Source organism: Pungitius pungitius, chromosome 15 (assembly GCF_949316345.1).
Source record: "Pungitius pungitius chromosome 15, fPunPun2.1, whole genome shotgun sequence".
NCBI lineage: Eukaryota > Metazoa > Chordata > Actinopteri > Perciformes > Gasterosteidae > Pungitius > Pungitius pungitius.
The window spans coordinates 2,147,377-2,163,213 of NC_084914.1; the positions used below are offsets into that span (position 1 = coordinate 2,147,377).

A 15,837-nucleotide genomic window follows, 5' to 3' on the forward strand; every position below is an offset into this window, starting at 1 on the left:
AATCATACATCAATTTTGCGCACTTCTGATGCGCGTGCAAAAATTCAAGAGTTTTTGAACATGATGAAGTCCCCAAAAGTGCGTTCGAAGTGGCGAAATAATAATAATTAAAGCTGCAAGCAGCGATGAACGGGCCTTCGCCTATTCTCGCACGTCGGGGTGGGGCGGCGGTCGGCCGGGCTCGCGGGTCAAAAAAGACTAAAGAGACTAAACAAATCACTCTCGGGGCTGCCATTCAAACCTGAATCTGCGGCCTCGCGAACGGAATCCACCGACGCCGGGCTGTTGCCCCGCTGCAAAAGACCTGCGGAGTAATTGTTACGGGTCTCGGGCACGATGACCACAATAAGTATCACAGCAACACTTGTCTCGTTCTCCAGTTTGCGTCTGTATAATTGATTCAACACATATACACATCCAGTGCATTTTTCTTGTCCTGTATATCTTAGATATCATAAATGCAGTCTCATTTAAGGTTAATTCCCAGAAATATCCACCTGTAATTACCTTAGCTGTTATTACGGCCTACTATAGTTCCCATTGACCAACTACATAAGGGATATTTCCACACCATGTTGACTATGATAAACGTATACAACTCTTATTCACATATGGACATTGCACTTTAGAATGTATATTCATTAACTCAGCATGTACCAAACCATATTGTCATGTAAAAAAACCAAAACATGACCAAACATGACTAAATAAATCACTGCCCTTGCATACTGAACAAATATTGCATTCTGGATTCATTTTAAGTCACATGAGGAGTCTTGTGCATGCCAAGAATCAAACCCTGGTTTACTGCGCCAGGGGCCAACGCTCTGCAGATGACCTATATGGTCCAATACAATTTCACAATCGAAACGTCACTCAAATAGGATTGGTGCCTCTCTTGCAAAAATACAGCGAATTTTAATACTTAAATGAGAGCTAAAGGAGAAAATAAACGCAGTAGGTCACATAAGTTCTGTCGGATGTTCAAGTTGCCCAGAAGGATGAGCGGCGAGCTGTCATCTGGAAGTTGTAACTCTTCCATTCGTTGTAGAAGTAAATAACTTCTTCTCTGGAAGGATCATTTTCCGCTGTGGTCCAGTCGACTTGGGTCTTTGCCACGATTGCCCGCGGTTAAGCCCACCCGTGCCGTGTGGTGGAAGAAAAAAAGAAGGCCAAATTATTACATCCATCGACAGTCACACGATATGGAATGCTGTTGTACGAATGCGGGAAGAAGTCTTTTACAATTATGCAGACAGAACAAAATATACATAAAGAAATGCTTTCCCACCTCGCTGGAGTTGAAAGCCACGTGTCCCATGTGCCATTCCCAGTGATGTCCTCAGACTGGTGGCATGACTTTGCACGGGCCATCTGAAAATATTTGAGCACCAACGTGTATTATCAGAATACGATTATGGCTGTCAACAGATTATAGACAATTAACTAGTTAATCACACGTTTTGAAAACATTTATCTTGATTACAATATTTTTTTCTCTTATATTAACTGTTTACAGTTTAGTAATTTGTTGTTTCAACTCCATAATGAGCTTGACGTGTGTATATTATTTCATTGGAATGAGGGGCATATTAATCATATCATTTAATGTTAGATTCATGCTCATTGTGAAGGCAATAAATATATAACATATTGAAAAGCATTGAAGACGCACAATACATTACGTGTCATTTAGCTGCGCCCGGCTGCACGCTGCGGGGAGATTATAGACAATGAAGTTAAACAACAAAGTAGTTAAGTTAGCTGCTGCGAGCACGGTTCTACTCAAAGTGTGTAAATAAAGTGATTCAATCGGGCCAAGTTATTTAGGGCACACGGAAACGTAAACAAAGTGGCGCTGATAGAGTGAAGAGGGGTCTTTTATCCCCGTGAAGCTACCGTAGTTAGCTTAGCTAAAAGACGTATGCTGGTTGTTATTGTTCAGTGCTAAATAAAAACCCTCTTGAATGTAGAACACAACTCACGTCTGGCCTCATACCATGACAGGCACATTAATGTTGACAATTAACTTCGTTAGCCTTGTGTTCACCTTTCCTGCCGGTCCGTCTCTGACCGTAGTCGGAGTTTGCAGGGGGAGGCGTTGCTGTCTGCTCCAGGGCCAAAGTACTGTCGGCTAAGTAAACTTTGGGGTTAATTCCCTTCGTCCCGGGGTTGGTGAATAAAAGTCCGCTTTACTTTCTTTGAGGATTTATTAATCTAACACTGAGTAACAAAGTTACAGTACAGACAATTCTCCGGCCGCTACATCCACTCCGTCATCACAACAACAACACAACTTCCTCATGCGCTCTCCCCCTCCGTAGCCCGTGCGTGTAGCTCTTAAAGGGGCCGCACCATTTTCTCTAGTAACATCACCATGACGTATGTTGCAGAATACGTCTATTTAAATCCAGATGTAAATATATTGAACTGTCCGTGTTATTTGTCCAGGTTAGATGTGTCGTAACTCGCAACCAGCTGCCCGGTCCGCCAGCTGAGTGCCTCAGTCTGCTGTTTCATTCTGTTCATGTGCCACGGAGCAGCTTCTGTCCTTAAACTGAAACGATTTTCACAAACCTGCTCTTAAGTGTAGTTGTTTAAGTCAAACACATCAGCAAGGAGCGTAAACTGAATCATTTTGTTCGTTAGATCAGACGACACGCGTTTAAAAAGAGGAGGAAAAAAAAATAATTTCGTCGGGAGTCGATCCCACGACCATAGCATCGGGGGGCCAACACCTTACTCACTGAGCTATTCTTTCAGATGGATTTGAGAATTCGAAAACTCACTGAAATAGGATTGGTCACTCTCCGCCAAAAATACAGGAAATATTCACACTAAAAAAATTATAACTGCCTTCCTGTTTGTTTTAGAGAAAATTCCTCAGAGACTTTTTTAAGTCTCCCTTTAATACATTTGGTAAAAAATCAGCGGACTTGTCGGTCAAACAGGATGCGGGCGGGGCTTCGTCAAAATCTTCCAGGGGGCGCAATGGAGGCAATTTTTCAATTTTGATCCAAAACTGCACATCAGGTCTGTAAAGGTCATCACGTAGGATACTCACAGAGGTTTTCAAGAGTTTTGGAGTCTGCCGAGGCGCAGAAGATGTGCTTGAACTTTCATGCGAATATGTCGTCGCCACAGCAACAAAGTTGGTCCAAAACTCCCAATTCTCACTGTGAGCCATCGTCACAGTCTTACGTCTTATATTCCCAGATTTGAAGTTGATCAGATTAAAGGGCTAGGAAATGGACATGTAAATGTACAAACTTTGCATTGACCTAAGCCAATAGGTGGCGCTATACTTTTTCGAAAATCACTGCATGGCATTACTTAAAGGCCTACACAAGCATCATGAATATACATTTATAGCCAGAAATATCAATGTTCCTTGGAGTTATACCATTTTACATTTTGGAAAAAAATCTTCGAAAATTGTCCAAACTGCACGCACGCTCACGCCCAGGTAGTTTTATGAAAACTCTTGATTTTAATAACTTTTGACCCCAAGGGTGTCAGGAACCAGTTGCCAGATTTTGAAATGGATCGGATTTAAACTCTCGGAGGAGTTCGTTCGTTTGTAAATGCAAAAATTGAAGGAAATGGCCAAAAATACACAGAATCACCACAGCGCCCCCTAATGTTCAAATATTCTGGGAAAATTTGGGGATGTTCTAGGACTCATTGTGAACATGTCCTCAAAATTTGGTGAAAATGACGGTTAGAAAAAAAAAAAGTTATAGGCCTTTGAACTTTCAGGACACAAACCTACAAACTTCATTGGTCCATAACTTTATTGAAAAATGAGATATCAACATTCTTTCAATAACTTTTGATCGCATCGAGCCAACGATCATTTTGCCGAAGATTCCGTAAGAATCGGACCAAGCGTCTGGGAGGAGTTCGCAAAAACGTGTTTTTCACAAAATTCAAAATGGCGGCCATAAAACGGTAGGCGCATTTGCATACCATAATTTTTTTTGTGTACAGCACATCCAAGAGAACCTGTGTGAAAAGGTTCCAAGTCGATCGGTAAAAGTAAAAAAAAAAATTAACATTGCGGCCACTTTGGGGGGCGCTAGAGAGTTCTTTTTTCTCTCCTCTAATTGCGGGACCCGAATCATACGTCAATTTTGCGCACTTCTGATGCGCGTGCAAAAATTCAAGAGTTTTTGAACATGATAAAGTCCCCAAAAGTGCGTTCGAAGTGGCGAAATAATAAGAAAAAGAAAAATTCTTGCAATTTCAATAGGGCTTTCGCCCGACTTGCAGTCGGCTCAGGCCCTAATAATTAAAGCTGCAAGCAGCGATGAACGGGCCTTCGCCTATTCTCGCACGTCGGGGTGGGGCGGCGGTCGGCCGGGCTCGCGGGTCAAAAAAGACTAAAGAGACTAAACAAATCACTCTCGGGGCTGCCATTCAAACCTGAATCTGCGGCCTCGCGAACGGAATCCACCGACGCCGGGCTGTTGCCCCGCTGCAAAAGACCTGCGGAGTAATTGTTACGGGTCTCGGGCACGATGACCACAATAAGTATCACAGCAACACTTGTCTCGTTCTCCAGTTTGCGTCTGTATAATTGATTCAACACATATACACATCCAGTGCATTTTTCTTGTCCTGTATATCTTAGATATCATAGATGCAGTCTCAATCAAGGTTAATTCCCAGAAATATCCACCTGTAATTACCTTAGCTGTTATTTCTGCCTACTATAGTTCCTATTGACCAACTACATAAGGGATATTTCCATACCATATTGACTATGATAAACGTATACAACTCTTATTCACATATGGACGTTGCACTTTAGAATGTGTATTGATTAACTCGGCATGTACCAAACCATATTGACAAGTAAAAAAAACAAAATATGACTAAACATGACTGAATAAATCACCGCCCAAAACATGTTAAAGATAAGTGGCATTATAAGTACAATTTAAGTGCTACCATTTGTTAGTGCTACGGTTTGCTAGTGTTTTGGTCAAGGTAGAGTCTAAAAAGGTGTGTCTTGAGTTTTCGACGGAAGATGGAGAGGCTCTCTGCGGTCCTGATGTCATCAGAGAGCTCATTCCACCATCTGGGAGCAGGACAGCAAAGAGTCGCCATCTCGTCGAGTGCTTTTCTCTCAGTGAGGGAGGAACAAGCAGCTTGCCAGATGCAGATCGGAGTGCGTGGGTTGGGATGCAGGGTTTCACCATGTCCCGGATGTAGACTGGTCCCGATCCATTCACAGCGTGGTCCGTCAGTACCAATGCTTTGAACTGGATGCGGGCAGCCACTGGTAACCAATGAAGTAAAGGGAGAAGCGGTGTGGTGTGGGAGTATTTCAGAAGGTTGAAGACCAGTCGAGCTGCTGCATTCTGGATGAGCTGCAGTGGTCGAATGGCGGCAGCAGGGAGACCTGCCAGCAGAGAGTTACAGTAGTATTTGGTGTATTATCAGAATACGATTAGGGCTGTCAACAGATTATAGACAATTAACTAGTTAATCACACGTTTTGAAAACATTTATCTTGATTACAATATTTTTTTCTCTTATATTAACTGTTTACAGTTTAGTAATTTGTTGTTTCAACTCCATAATGAGCTTGACGTGTGTATATTATTTCTTTGGAATGAGGGGTGTAGGAGCCATACATCGTTTTGATTATTCTTTTGTATTATTCTTTCCTTCTACATTGTTTGTATGTGTGCGTGTGGTGTGACGTCATTTGTATCCACGACACCGTAAGGGGGTGTGGTGTGTGTGTGTGTGTGTATATTAGTGTGTGTCTGTTCACCTGTGGGGTGTGGTGGTTTGGAGCATGGCTGCAGGGTGAGCATGGGGAAAAACTCTCTTTTGACCGTCAGCGTCATTGTAATCGTCACCGTCATTGTTATCACCATCGTCAATGTCATCGTCACTTCAATGGAGTTTCATGTGCTTTGATACTCACTTGACCAATAAAATGCATCTGGTAAAGTAAGCGATTTGCGTATGTTACTTCTCGGTGAAACGGACGCGTCATTAGTATGATCCCCTCATGTCTTAGCCTGCTGCGGCTTTTTGGATATTGTTTATTGTGTAAAAGCCGCTATAAGGGGCATATTAATCATATCATTTAATGTTAGATTCATGCTCATTGTGAAGGCAATAAATATATAACATATTGAAAAGCATTGAAGACGCACATTACATTACGTGTCATTTAGCTGACGCTTTTAAACAACAAAGTAGTTAGTTAGCTGCTGCGAGCACGGTTCTACTCAGTGTGTAAATAAAGTGATTCAATCGGGCCAAGTTATTTAGGGCACACGGAAACGTAAACAAAGTGGCGTTAATAGCGTGAAGAGGTGTCTTTTGACGCTGTAAAGCTACCGTAGTTAGCTTAGCTAAAAGACGTATGCTGGGTGAGACTGGAGAACGCACAAGGAAAACGTAATCACTCACCGTCAAAGGCGTTTCCACTTCGTTGAGTACATGTGGACGTAAGCACCGGTGTGTAGTTAGCAAGCTGGCTGACTGGCTGCTCCATCCGGCAGCCGCTAGCTCCACTCGCTATCCCAGTTAGCTGTCCGTGCCGTCGAGCAGATATAACAAGCCCTTAAACAAAACGTACCTCACTGGCTGCACACATCCAAGAGGGAATGAGAACACTTTGCTTACATCCACATAGTAGTAATAGTTCCTGAAGTATAGGTGTGTAGTTAGCAGTTTAAAATACGGAGCGGTGATACTTTGCCTGTTCAACACAAAACCGGAACATGCGCAGACTACGTGCGCGGCTGTGCGCACGTAGTCTGCGCATGTCCGTCAACCAAGAATAGGGAATTCTGGGTGATGAAGTTCTTTAACTTAAAATTTCCCCGTAACATCTATTTACATCACCAAACGTGTTTGCATCTCCACCCGTATGTTGCAGAATACGTGTATTTAAATCCAGATGTAAATATATTGAACTGTCCGTGTTATTTGTCTAGGTTAGATATGTCAAACCCGCGACACGCTGCCAAACGGCTGCGCCGTGAGCCAGCTGTCCTGCATCAGCCTTACCTTCTTCTGTCAGCTGTATGCGCGGCCACGGAGCAGTTTCTGGCCTTAAACTGAAACGAGTTTGACATACCTGCTCTTAAGTGTACAAAGTCCATAACCTCAGCAAGGAGAGTAAACTGAATCATTTTGTTCGTTAGATCAGAAGACACGCGTTTAAAAAGAGGAGGAAAAAAAAAAAATTGATTTCGCCGGGACACGATCTCACGACCATAGGATCGGGGGGGCGGTTTCTTACCAGGAGAGCTAAACCTTCTGATGGGTTTGAGAATTCGAAAACTCACTGAAATAGGATCGGTCACTCTCCGCCAAAAATACAGGAAATATTCACACTAAAAAAATTATAACTGCCTTCCTGTTTGTTTTAGAGAAAATTCCTCAGAGACTTTTTTAAGTCTCCCTTTAATACATTTGGTAAAAAATCAGCGGACTTGTCGGTCAAACAGGATGCGGGCGGGGCTTCGTCAAAATCTTCCAGGGGGCGCAATGGAGGCAATTTTTCACTTTTGATCCAAAACTGCACATCAGGTCTGTAAAGGTCATCACGTAGGATACTCACAGAGGTTTTCAAGAGTTTTGGAGTGTGCCAAGGCTCAGAAGATGTGCTTGAACTTTCATGCGAATATGGCGACGTCACAGCCACAAAGTTGGTCCAAAACTCCCAATTCTCACTGTGAGCCATCGTCACAGTCTTACGTCTTATATTCCCAGATTTGAAGTTGATCAGATTAAAGGGCTGGGAAATGGACATGTAAATGTACAAACTTTGCATTGACCTAAGCCAATAGGTGGCGCTATACTTTTTCGAAAATCACTGCATGGCATTACTTAAAGGCCTACACAAGCATCATGAATATACATTTATAGCCAGAAATATCAATGTTCCTTGGAGTTATACCATTTTACATTTTGGAAAAAAATCTTCCAAAATTGTCCAAACTGCACGCAAGCTCACGCCCAGGTAGTTTTATGAAAACTCTTGATTTTAATAACTTTTGACCCCAAGGGTGTCAGGAACCAGTTGCCAAATTTTGAAATGGATCGGATTTAAACTCTCGGAGGAGTTCGTTCGTTTGTAAATGCAAAAATTGAAGGAAATGGCAAAAAATACACAGAATCACCACAGCGCCCCCTAATGTTCAAATATTCTGGGAAAATGTGGGGATGTTCTAGGACTCATTGTGAACATGTCCTCAAAATTTGGTGAAAATGACGGTTAGAAAAAAAAAAAGTTATAGGCCTTTGAACTTTCAGGACACAAACCTACAAACTTCATTGGTCCATAACTTTATTGAAAAATGAGATATCAACATTCTTTCAATAACTTTTGATCGCATCGAGCCAACGATCATTTTGCCGAAGATTTCGTAAGAATCGGACCAAGCGTCTGGGAGGAGTTCGCAAAAACGTGTTTTTCACAAAATTCAAAATGGCGGCCATAAAACGGTAGGCGCATTTGCATACCATAATTTTTTTTGTGTACAGCACATCCAAGAGAACCTGTGTGAAAAGGTTCCAAGTCGATCGGTAAAAGTAAAAAAAAAAATTAACATTGCGGCCACTTTGGGGGGCGCTAGAGAGTTCTTTTTTCTCACCTCTAATTGCGGGACCCGAATCATACGTCAATTTTGCGCACTTCTGATGCGCGTGCAAAAATTCAAGAGTTTTTGAACATGATGAAGTCCCCGAAAGTGCGTTCGAAGTGGCGAAATAATAATAATGAATTCTTGCAATTTCAATAGGGCTTTCGCCCGACTTGCAGTCGGCTCAGGCCCTAATAATTCTTGCAATTTCAATAGGGCTTTCGCCCGACTTTCAGTCGGCTCAGGCCCTAATGAATTCTTGCAATTTCAATAGGGCTTTCGCCCGACTTTCAGTCGGCTCAGGCCCTAATAATAATTCTTGCAATTTCAATAGGGCTTTCGCCCGACTTGCAGTCGGCTCAGGCCCTAATAAACCCATCCTCTCGTCTGTCAGAAGGAGGGAACCATCACAACCATTCCAGACATTCTTGGTTACCTCACTTGATGTCTTGCACTGATTGGAGTAAACCTGGGTTGCTTGTGAATGAAATTAGATGCATCTATTAGTTAGCAAAAAACGCTAATTAGCATTATTCTTCCGTTAGCTCCCAAGGTCGACCGAGCATGCGCGACGTGGTATTTTTTTTTCTCGACGCCAGACGATCTACCGGCACTGGTATCCAGAGACACCTGAACGGGCTATAGGGTAAATACATTTTCGTAAATTCAAAAAATTAAGAGACAGTGTTGAGGTTCGACGTCATTGTTTATTGATGGGGCAAAAAAAAAAGGCACGAAATGCAAATAAACTGAATCATGTTTTTTTAATCATAAAGACTGATGAAGACATTAGCAGAGGGTTTTCAGGTCACCAAACAATTGATGCTAATGAGCTTCAGAGCGTCCGTTAATACACGCCGCCCAACATCAGAGGAACGCGTCTCTTCTCAGGCTGATCATTTCTTGCCATGTGCTGTTGTACCTTCCACCCAGACTCTGCAGCTCCACTGGTCTTTAGCCTAAATTCGCCCATTCTACCGTCACTGGCACTCTGGTGCTTGACAGATCCAGTCCACATCAACATCCAGGACCCGGTCTAACCGTAGGTCCCTAACCCGCTCCCCCCACTCTGCATCAGTCTGCTTGCTGCTGCCTCGCAGGGAGCCAAAGACAACTCGACGGCGTGCCGGCCCGTTTTCTGCCTGGGCTTCAAAATGGTGGAATGAGCTCTCCAATGACATCAGGACAGCAGCGGCGAACAATGGCGCGTGGCACACTCTGTGGTTTGGCGTTCTTGAAGAAATTGTACTTCCTTTCTCGGAAAGTATAATTTCTTGGGTGGTTCTTGGTTGAAGGCACTTAATGCAAGTTGCTTTGGATTAAAGCCTCAGCTAAATGAAACCTGTGGATGTAATCTCAACACATTGGTTTGTTAATTTACTCAAAGCTCGTTAACTGACACATTAGTTGATTTACTCACAGTTCTACAATAAATACATGTTTTTGTTAATTACACAGCAAAATGTACAGACTCAAATGAACACTATTTGGAGTTCATTTGAACACTTTTAAAGTGTCCCATGGGGTCCACACTCCACAGTGTCAACGTAACACTTTTTAAAGTGTTGTCATTTTAACAGAGAGTTCATTTTAACTCTCATTAAGTTGAAATTTAACAATACTCAAGTGTGGGTAGTGAGTTAAATTGACTCTGAGAGTCTATTTTAACTATAAGCTGGTGTTTCTATTGTCCCAATCTTGTCAGTGTTAAATCAACACTCAACAATTTAACTCGGAATAAGTGTCAAAATAAAAACTGCTCATTGTTAAATACAACGTCATTTAGCTGAAGCTTTTATCAAAAGCAACTTATGTTGCATTTTTTACATTTTTTAATGTGATGCTGTACAGTTACATTACAAAGAGTTCATTTAACTCTACTAAGTGTCGCAAATGAACCTGACCTTGACACCTGGATGATGACTCAAACTCCTTCGTACACTTGACTCTGTAAGAGTCAAATGGACCCTTTTGCCCAACACCAGAAAATTAACTCTAAGAACTTTGCTGTGTAGCGACGGATCGTCGACTTACAGATGAGTTCATTTATTCACAGCTCACACATCGTGCAGTTCATTCATTCACAACTCCTCAACCGACACATTGTTTAGTGGACTTAATCAGTGTTGGTAACTGACTCATGGTCCAGTAAATTCAATCAGGGCTCGTTAACTCACTTTTTTTTTTTGTTAATTTACTCAGAGCTTGTCAACTGACACATGGTGCAGTTAATTCATTCAAAGCTCGTTAACGTCCACATCATCAAGGTAATGTTCTCATCGCTTAGTAACGGACACCTTCAAACCTTCCCCGACTGTGTCTTTGGCTTCCTTCTGAGTCTTGATATGTCCCATGTGTGGAACTACCAACCGTCAACTTATTTAACAACAATATTATGTTCATGATGTTCACGATGTTTCGGCTCCATGTGCCGGTTTGACACATTTCAACAGCGTCACACGCCGTTGCACCGCGTGGATAGAAAACATTAGACAGATCTACAGACATGTAGACGTTGCAGGAGCTGTTGCACATTTTTTTATCATGTCGTTCCAATGTGGAAAAGAGTCTCTCCCCACAGGTAATACAATGGCTCGTCACTAATCATAAATACTCCGTCTTTACTGGGAAAGCGCTGGACCAATGCAGGAAGCAGGAACTGTTTTTTTTTTTTTTTTTTTTTTTTTTTACGTGCTTATGAGCAACTGCACTCGTCCACGATCATGTCCTGGATGTCCTTCTTGATGATCTTCTGCTCCTCGTTGTAGTAAAGCATCGACATGGCCCGCAGCCTCGTCGGCACGCAGCACGACTTCGTGTTCTGGAACGGGCCGTAGCCCCTCATGCGATAGTGGTTGATGACCGTCGAATGGAAGGACAGGGCCGAGCCGCCGAAGCTCGCCACGTGGCTCGGACACTCCCCCTCGCAGTAGTTGGCGTGGTAACCGGACGGCGCGATAATCCAGTCGCTCCAGCCGATGTCTTTGAAGTTCACGTAAAACTGCCGCTTGCAGCAGACGCGGATCTTCCCGTCGCACTCCAGGCCTCGTTTGACCCGCCGCTGACCCGCCGCCTCCCCTTCCTCCTCCTCCTCCTCCTCCTCCTCCCTCAGGACCACCGCGAGGAACGGCCGGTGGGACTGGCGCCTCCCGCCGGCGTGCTCGCCCGCGGCCGGCGCCAGGGCGGGGGAGGCCCCGGCCTCGGCGCACAGCGGGCAGGAGACCCGCAGGCCGAGCGAGCTCCTGCCGCCTCCCAGCAGCGACTGGACGGTGCGCGAGGCGGCGAGCGTGTGCCAGCCGCTGCGACGGGCGTCCACCGTCTTCTCCGCAACGCACTCCTCCTCCTCCTCCTCCTCAGCCTCAGGAAGCTGCAGCAGCCGAAGCGTCACTTTGCCTTTTCCTCGGCTCGCAGCGGACACCCTGAGGAAGATCCAGACGTTCGCCTGTTCCACCACCGACGAGCCGCTGCCCTCCTTCGAGATGTCAAAGGTCACCGTGTTCGCCAGGTCTCCTGCCAAGAGAGGGCAAATTCTCATGAATGCTGTTAACATAAATCCTCTAAATCAGCTGTTTTCGGTCTTAAGTGAATGTTTGGCCACATAAAGAAAGTGTGACCCTGTACCCCTTTCGCCCCCCCCCCCCTCCCACCCAGCGCCCCCGTCCGTTTCTGTCTTCCTGTCATTTCAATGAATAAACAATGCCATTGACAATAAATGCATGAATGGAGCCACCTCTAAATATACTCAACATGAGCAGAGACACTAAAAAAAGAAGAGGCCAAACACACACACACACACACACACACACACACACACACACACACACACACACTCACACACACACATATTCTTTGTTTCCTGCTGAAAAATAATTACTGAGGCCTAGATTTATCTGAATGAAGAGATTATTTACGGCCTAAGACCACTTGGTATGCCCCCCCAGCCCCATCCCTCGTTACTGTCCTCTAATTTCAGGCGGCCTTTGAGGGACATTTTTAATTAAAGATTCCTCTCAAAGAGAAAACTATTTATAGCACAAAGCTATTCTGTACATTTATGTAAGCAAACAAGCAGTGAGACCAACCAGCCGCCCACGAGCCACTTCACATTTACCAACATCTTCCAAGATAAGATAAGAGATGAGTTAGTCACGGGGGGGGGGGGGGCTTCTTAGGACACACCGAGCCCCTCCCTCACTCTCTCACTCTCTCCTACAATAATCCACGTTTTATTAATGTACATCACTAATTCAGCTTCTTTCCAGGAGTCTTTGGTGCTTTCTCGCCCAGCAGGTCTCTGTGGATCGTAGTTCCGTGTGGACCCCGGTTCTGACTCCTGGCTCACGGCTCTGATGACACCTGCTGCTGCCATCGTCATTACTTTAAACATGATTCATGTTACTGTCATCAAAAACCAACACCTTTCTGCTCTCCCTCCCCACAGATGCCTCAGTGGATGGTGGTTCTACCTGATGGTGGTTCTACCTGATGGTGGTTCTACCTGATGGTGGTTGTCCCTGCAGTGGTCCTGCCGTACACTTGTTCTGCTACTCTCATTACTTGTATAATTTCTGTTAGAGGAATTGAATGTATTGTACATCTTTTACATTGTTTATGTACACATGACATCCATTGCAGTCTGAAGAATTCATTCAACTAAATCAATCCCTTGATTGTTTAACTCCTCCGTCCGGTCACTCAGCACCGATGTGGTACAAGACACAACGTGGAGGACTTCAATCATGAATGAATAAAAGAACTGACCAAGAGATAATTGGAGCTTGATCATTATTTCATCAGCCACCTCCTGGTTCAGTGCGTGCTGCGTGGAGCAGACTTCACTCCGAGTGGATCAATAGAAGCGGGCTCTGTTCTGACTGAACATCAGCATGCAAACCTTGAACTCTTGGATTAGTGAATGAGCCAATAACACAGCACACAGATAGACACACACACACACACACACACACAGACACACACACACACACACACACACAGACAGTTCAGACATTTATGGAATAAACCTTTTTGTAGTGAAAAACCTTAATTGCGGTAATCATCTGCTGTCCTCATTGGCTCAGGAGAGACCTTATTTATTAGTAGATCTATTAAGGCTGTATGTAGATGATGTTTTCTGTCTTGCTCTTTACAGATTTGTTGCTGATCAACCAATCCAACGCTTACTTGTGAAATTTGGGAGGAGCTTGCATAGATTAAACAGCCGATTGGTCATTTGAAATAGAAATCTAGAGATGGATCGTGTGGATCGTGAGGCTTATGTTCATTATAATTCTTGTTTGACTGAGTGCTATAGTATCATTAAAGCTCTCTACAATACACTACAATGCATTCATGTTGCAGACAATTATTGAATTTGCATTAAGTAGTAATTGAGTATTGTGAATCACTAGAGGCTTTATTAAGTAAACACATTAAAGTGAGCTTTTAAGTGCAATATGTGAGATTCCAGCACAATCAAACTGTGCATTAAACGACAAAGTGGAGCGATATTGTGGACCTGTGCAGAGGAGGTGTGTTGTAACGCCAGCCCTTCCTAGCTTTGTTGACACAGCCAGAGTGCACGTTACCCACAGGTAACCTCTGGTGTCAGACGTGCAGCCTGCCGGGGCCAGATCACTCTGAGATTAAAATCTAAATCTAACTAACCTGCCTAATGCTGCTATGTGTTCAGATCATTGAGTTGGTTTAACTCGTGTTGCTCAACCTAAAGAGTCAACTCATTCAAAATGACACCAACAACGCGGGTTTCCGGTCTGACTTTAGTCGTTTTCAGCTTTAAGCGTTTCCTTCCAAAAAAAAAAAAGGAAGTGCGTGGACCAGAAAAACTCACCAGCCCGAGGAACGCATTGAAAACAATGTTATATCTGTCACTCTGTAAAACCAGAACAAAAGAACTTTAATCTATGCTATATTTTAAGTGTAATTCTGTTCCATTTGGAGTTTACCTCTCTGGCCCGCTACTTTAAGTGGCACATACACAGTTTGCTTACGATACCGAATACGGAATTGACCCGTCAAGAGTAAACCTGACAGGTCGGTGATGGACTCACCTGGCTCTGCAAAGGTGATGATTTCAGATGGAGGTTCGGGATGTGTCTGGGCCCAGGGACCCCTCCCCGTTTCCTGGATCTCCACGCTTCCGTCTTTGGCCACGCGGCCGACGTGAAGCTTCTTGATGGCGTTGAGCAGGGCCGCACGAGGGACGGGCTGCGTCAGGTTGGGCCGGGCGCTCAGGTGCAGCATGTTGAGAACGTGGCGCTTCACGGCCTCCACCATGTCGCTCTGGCCTCCCGGCGAGGACGAGTTCGTCCTCATCTGGAGCAGAGAGCAGGACGGACAGTCTGGAGATGGCGCAACCTCCTGAGGTCGGGACGCCGCGTCAACCCCGGGAGCGGGAGAGGCGGTCGGAGAGGCGTCGGCAAGAACGCCGACCGCCATCAGGAGGAGCACCGAAAACTGGGAGGACATGGCGCTCCGAAAGTTTCACAGCAGAAGACAATATCGGGCACTGTTTTGAGGAGTCTCTGAGTGAGAGACAGCGGGTCTGAGCTCCGAGACAGGAAGCAGCTGGTGAACAGTTCAAGACCTCGGACCAAGACCGAGGAGAGTCCAGTAGAATCCACCCGATGTTCGAGAGGAGTCAGGAGACGCAACGGAAAACACCTAAGAAGTTGGAAATCCTCACCGTCCCCCGATGGTCAGCAGAGCGCACAGGGGAGCAGGAGACTGGTGTTCTGATCCCCCCTCGGGCCGGGCTTTGTATCTCTGAGGCACCGCAGACCTGGTCCCAAGGCTTGTCGACGGTTCTGGTCCTGAGAGTTTGGCGGTCTGAACCGAATGAGCACTGTGTGCAGGGTCACTCTGCTCTGCCTCTCTGCTCTGGTACTGTAATTATACCTCTCTCTGTTTAATCCCTCCCCCCATCCGCAGAGGTATTCCCTGTGATTCACACAAAGGGTGAGTAAAGTCTCTCAGAATATCTCAGGACTCTTTGTGGTGTTTCCTCCTGAACCAACGTCACGACAGAAAAGGAGGAGGAGGAGGAGGAGGAGGAGGAGGAAGGAGAGAAGAGAAGGACGAGGGAGAGAAGAGTAGGACGAGAGTGTCCCTGATTCATTCATACCACACACACACACACACACACACACACACACAGGCACTGGTGAGTCAGCTTAGAATCATCATCACCTCACGTGTGGAG

At 44.8% G+C, this 15,837-nt stretch overlaps 1 protein-coding gene across 1 annotated transcript; it reads right to left on the minus strand.

Annotated features, from left to right (window-relative positions):
* Window positions 1-9,393: 9,393 nt before the first annotated feature.
* Window positions 9,394-15,616, minus strand: inhbab (inhibin subunit beta Ab). The gene is made up of 2 exons (XM_037459560.2): window positions 14,687-15,616; window positions 9,394-12,128 (listed from the first exon to the last, which is right to left on the minus strand). The coding sequence occupies exons 1-2, from the start codon at window positions 15,102-15,104 to the stop codon at window positions 11,314-11,316; spliced, it is 1,233 nt and encodes a 410-aa protein (XP_037315457.2). The 5' UTR covers window positions 15,105-15,616; the 3' UTR covers window positions 9,394-11,313.
* Between the last annotated feature and the right edge of the window lie 221 nt (window positions 15,617-15,837).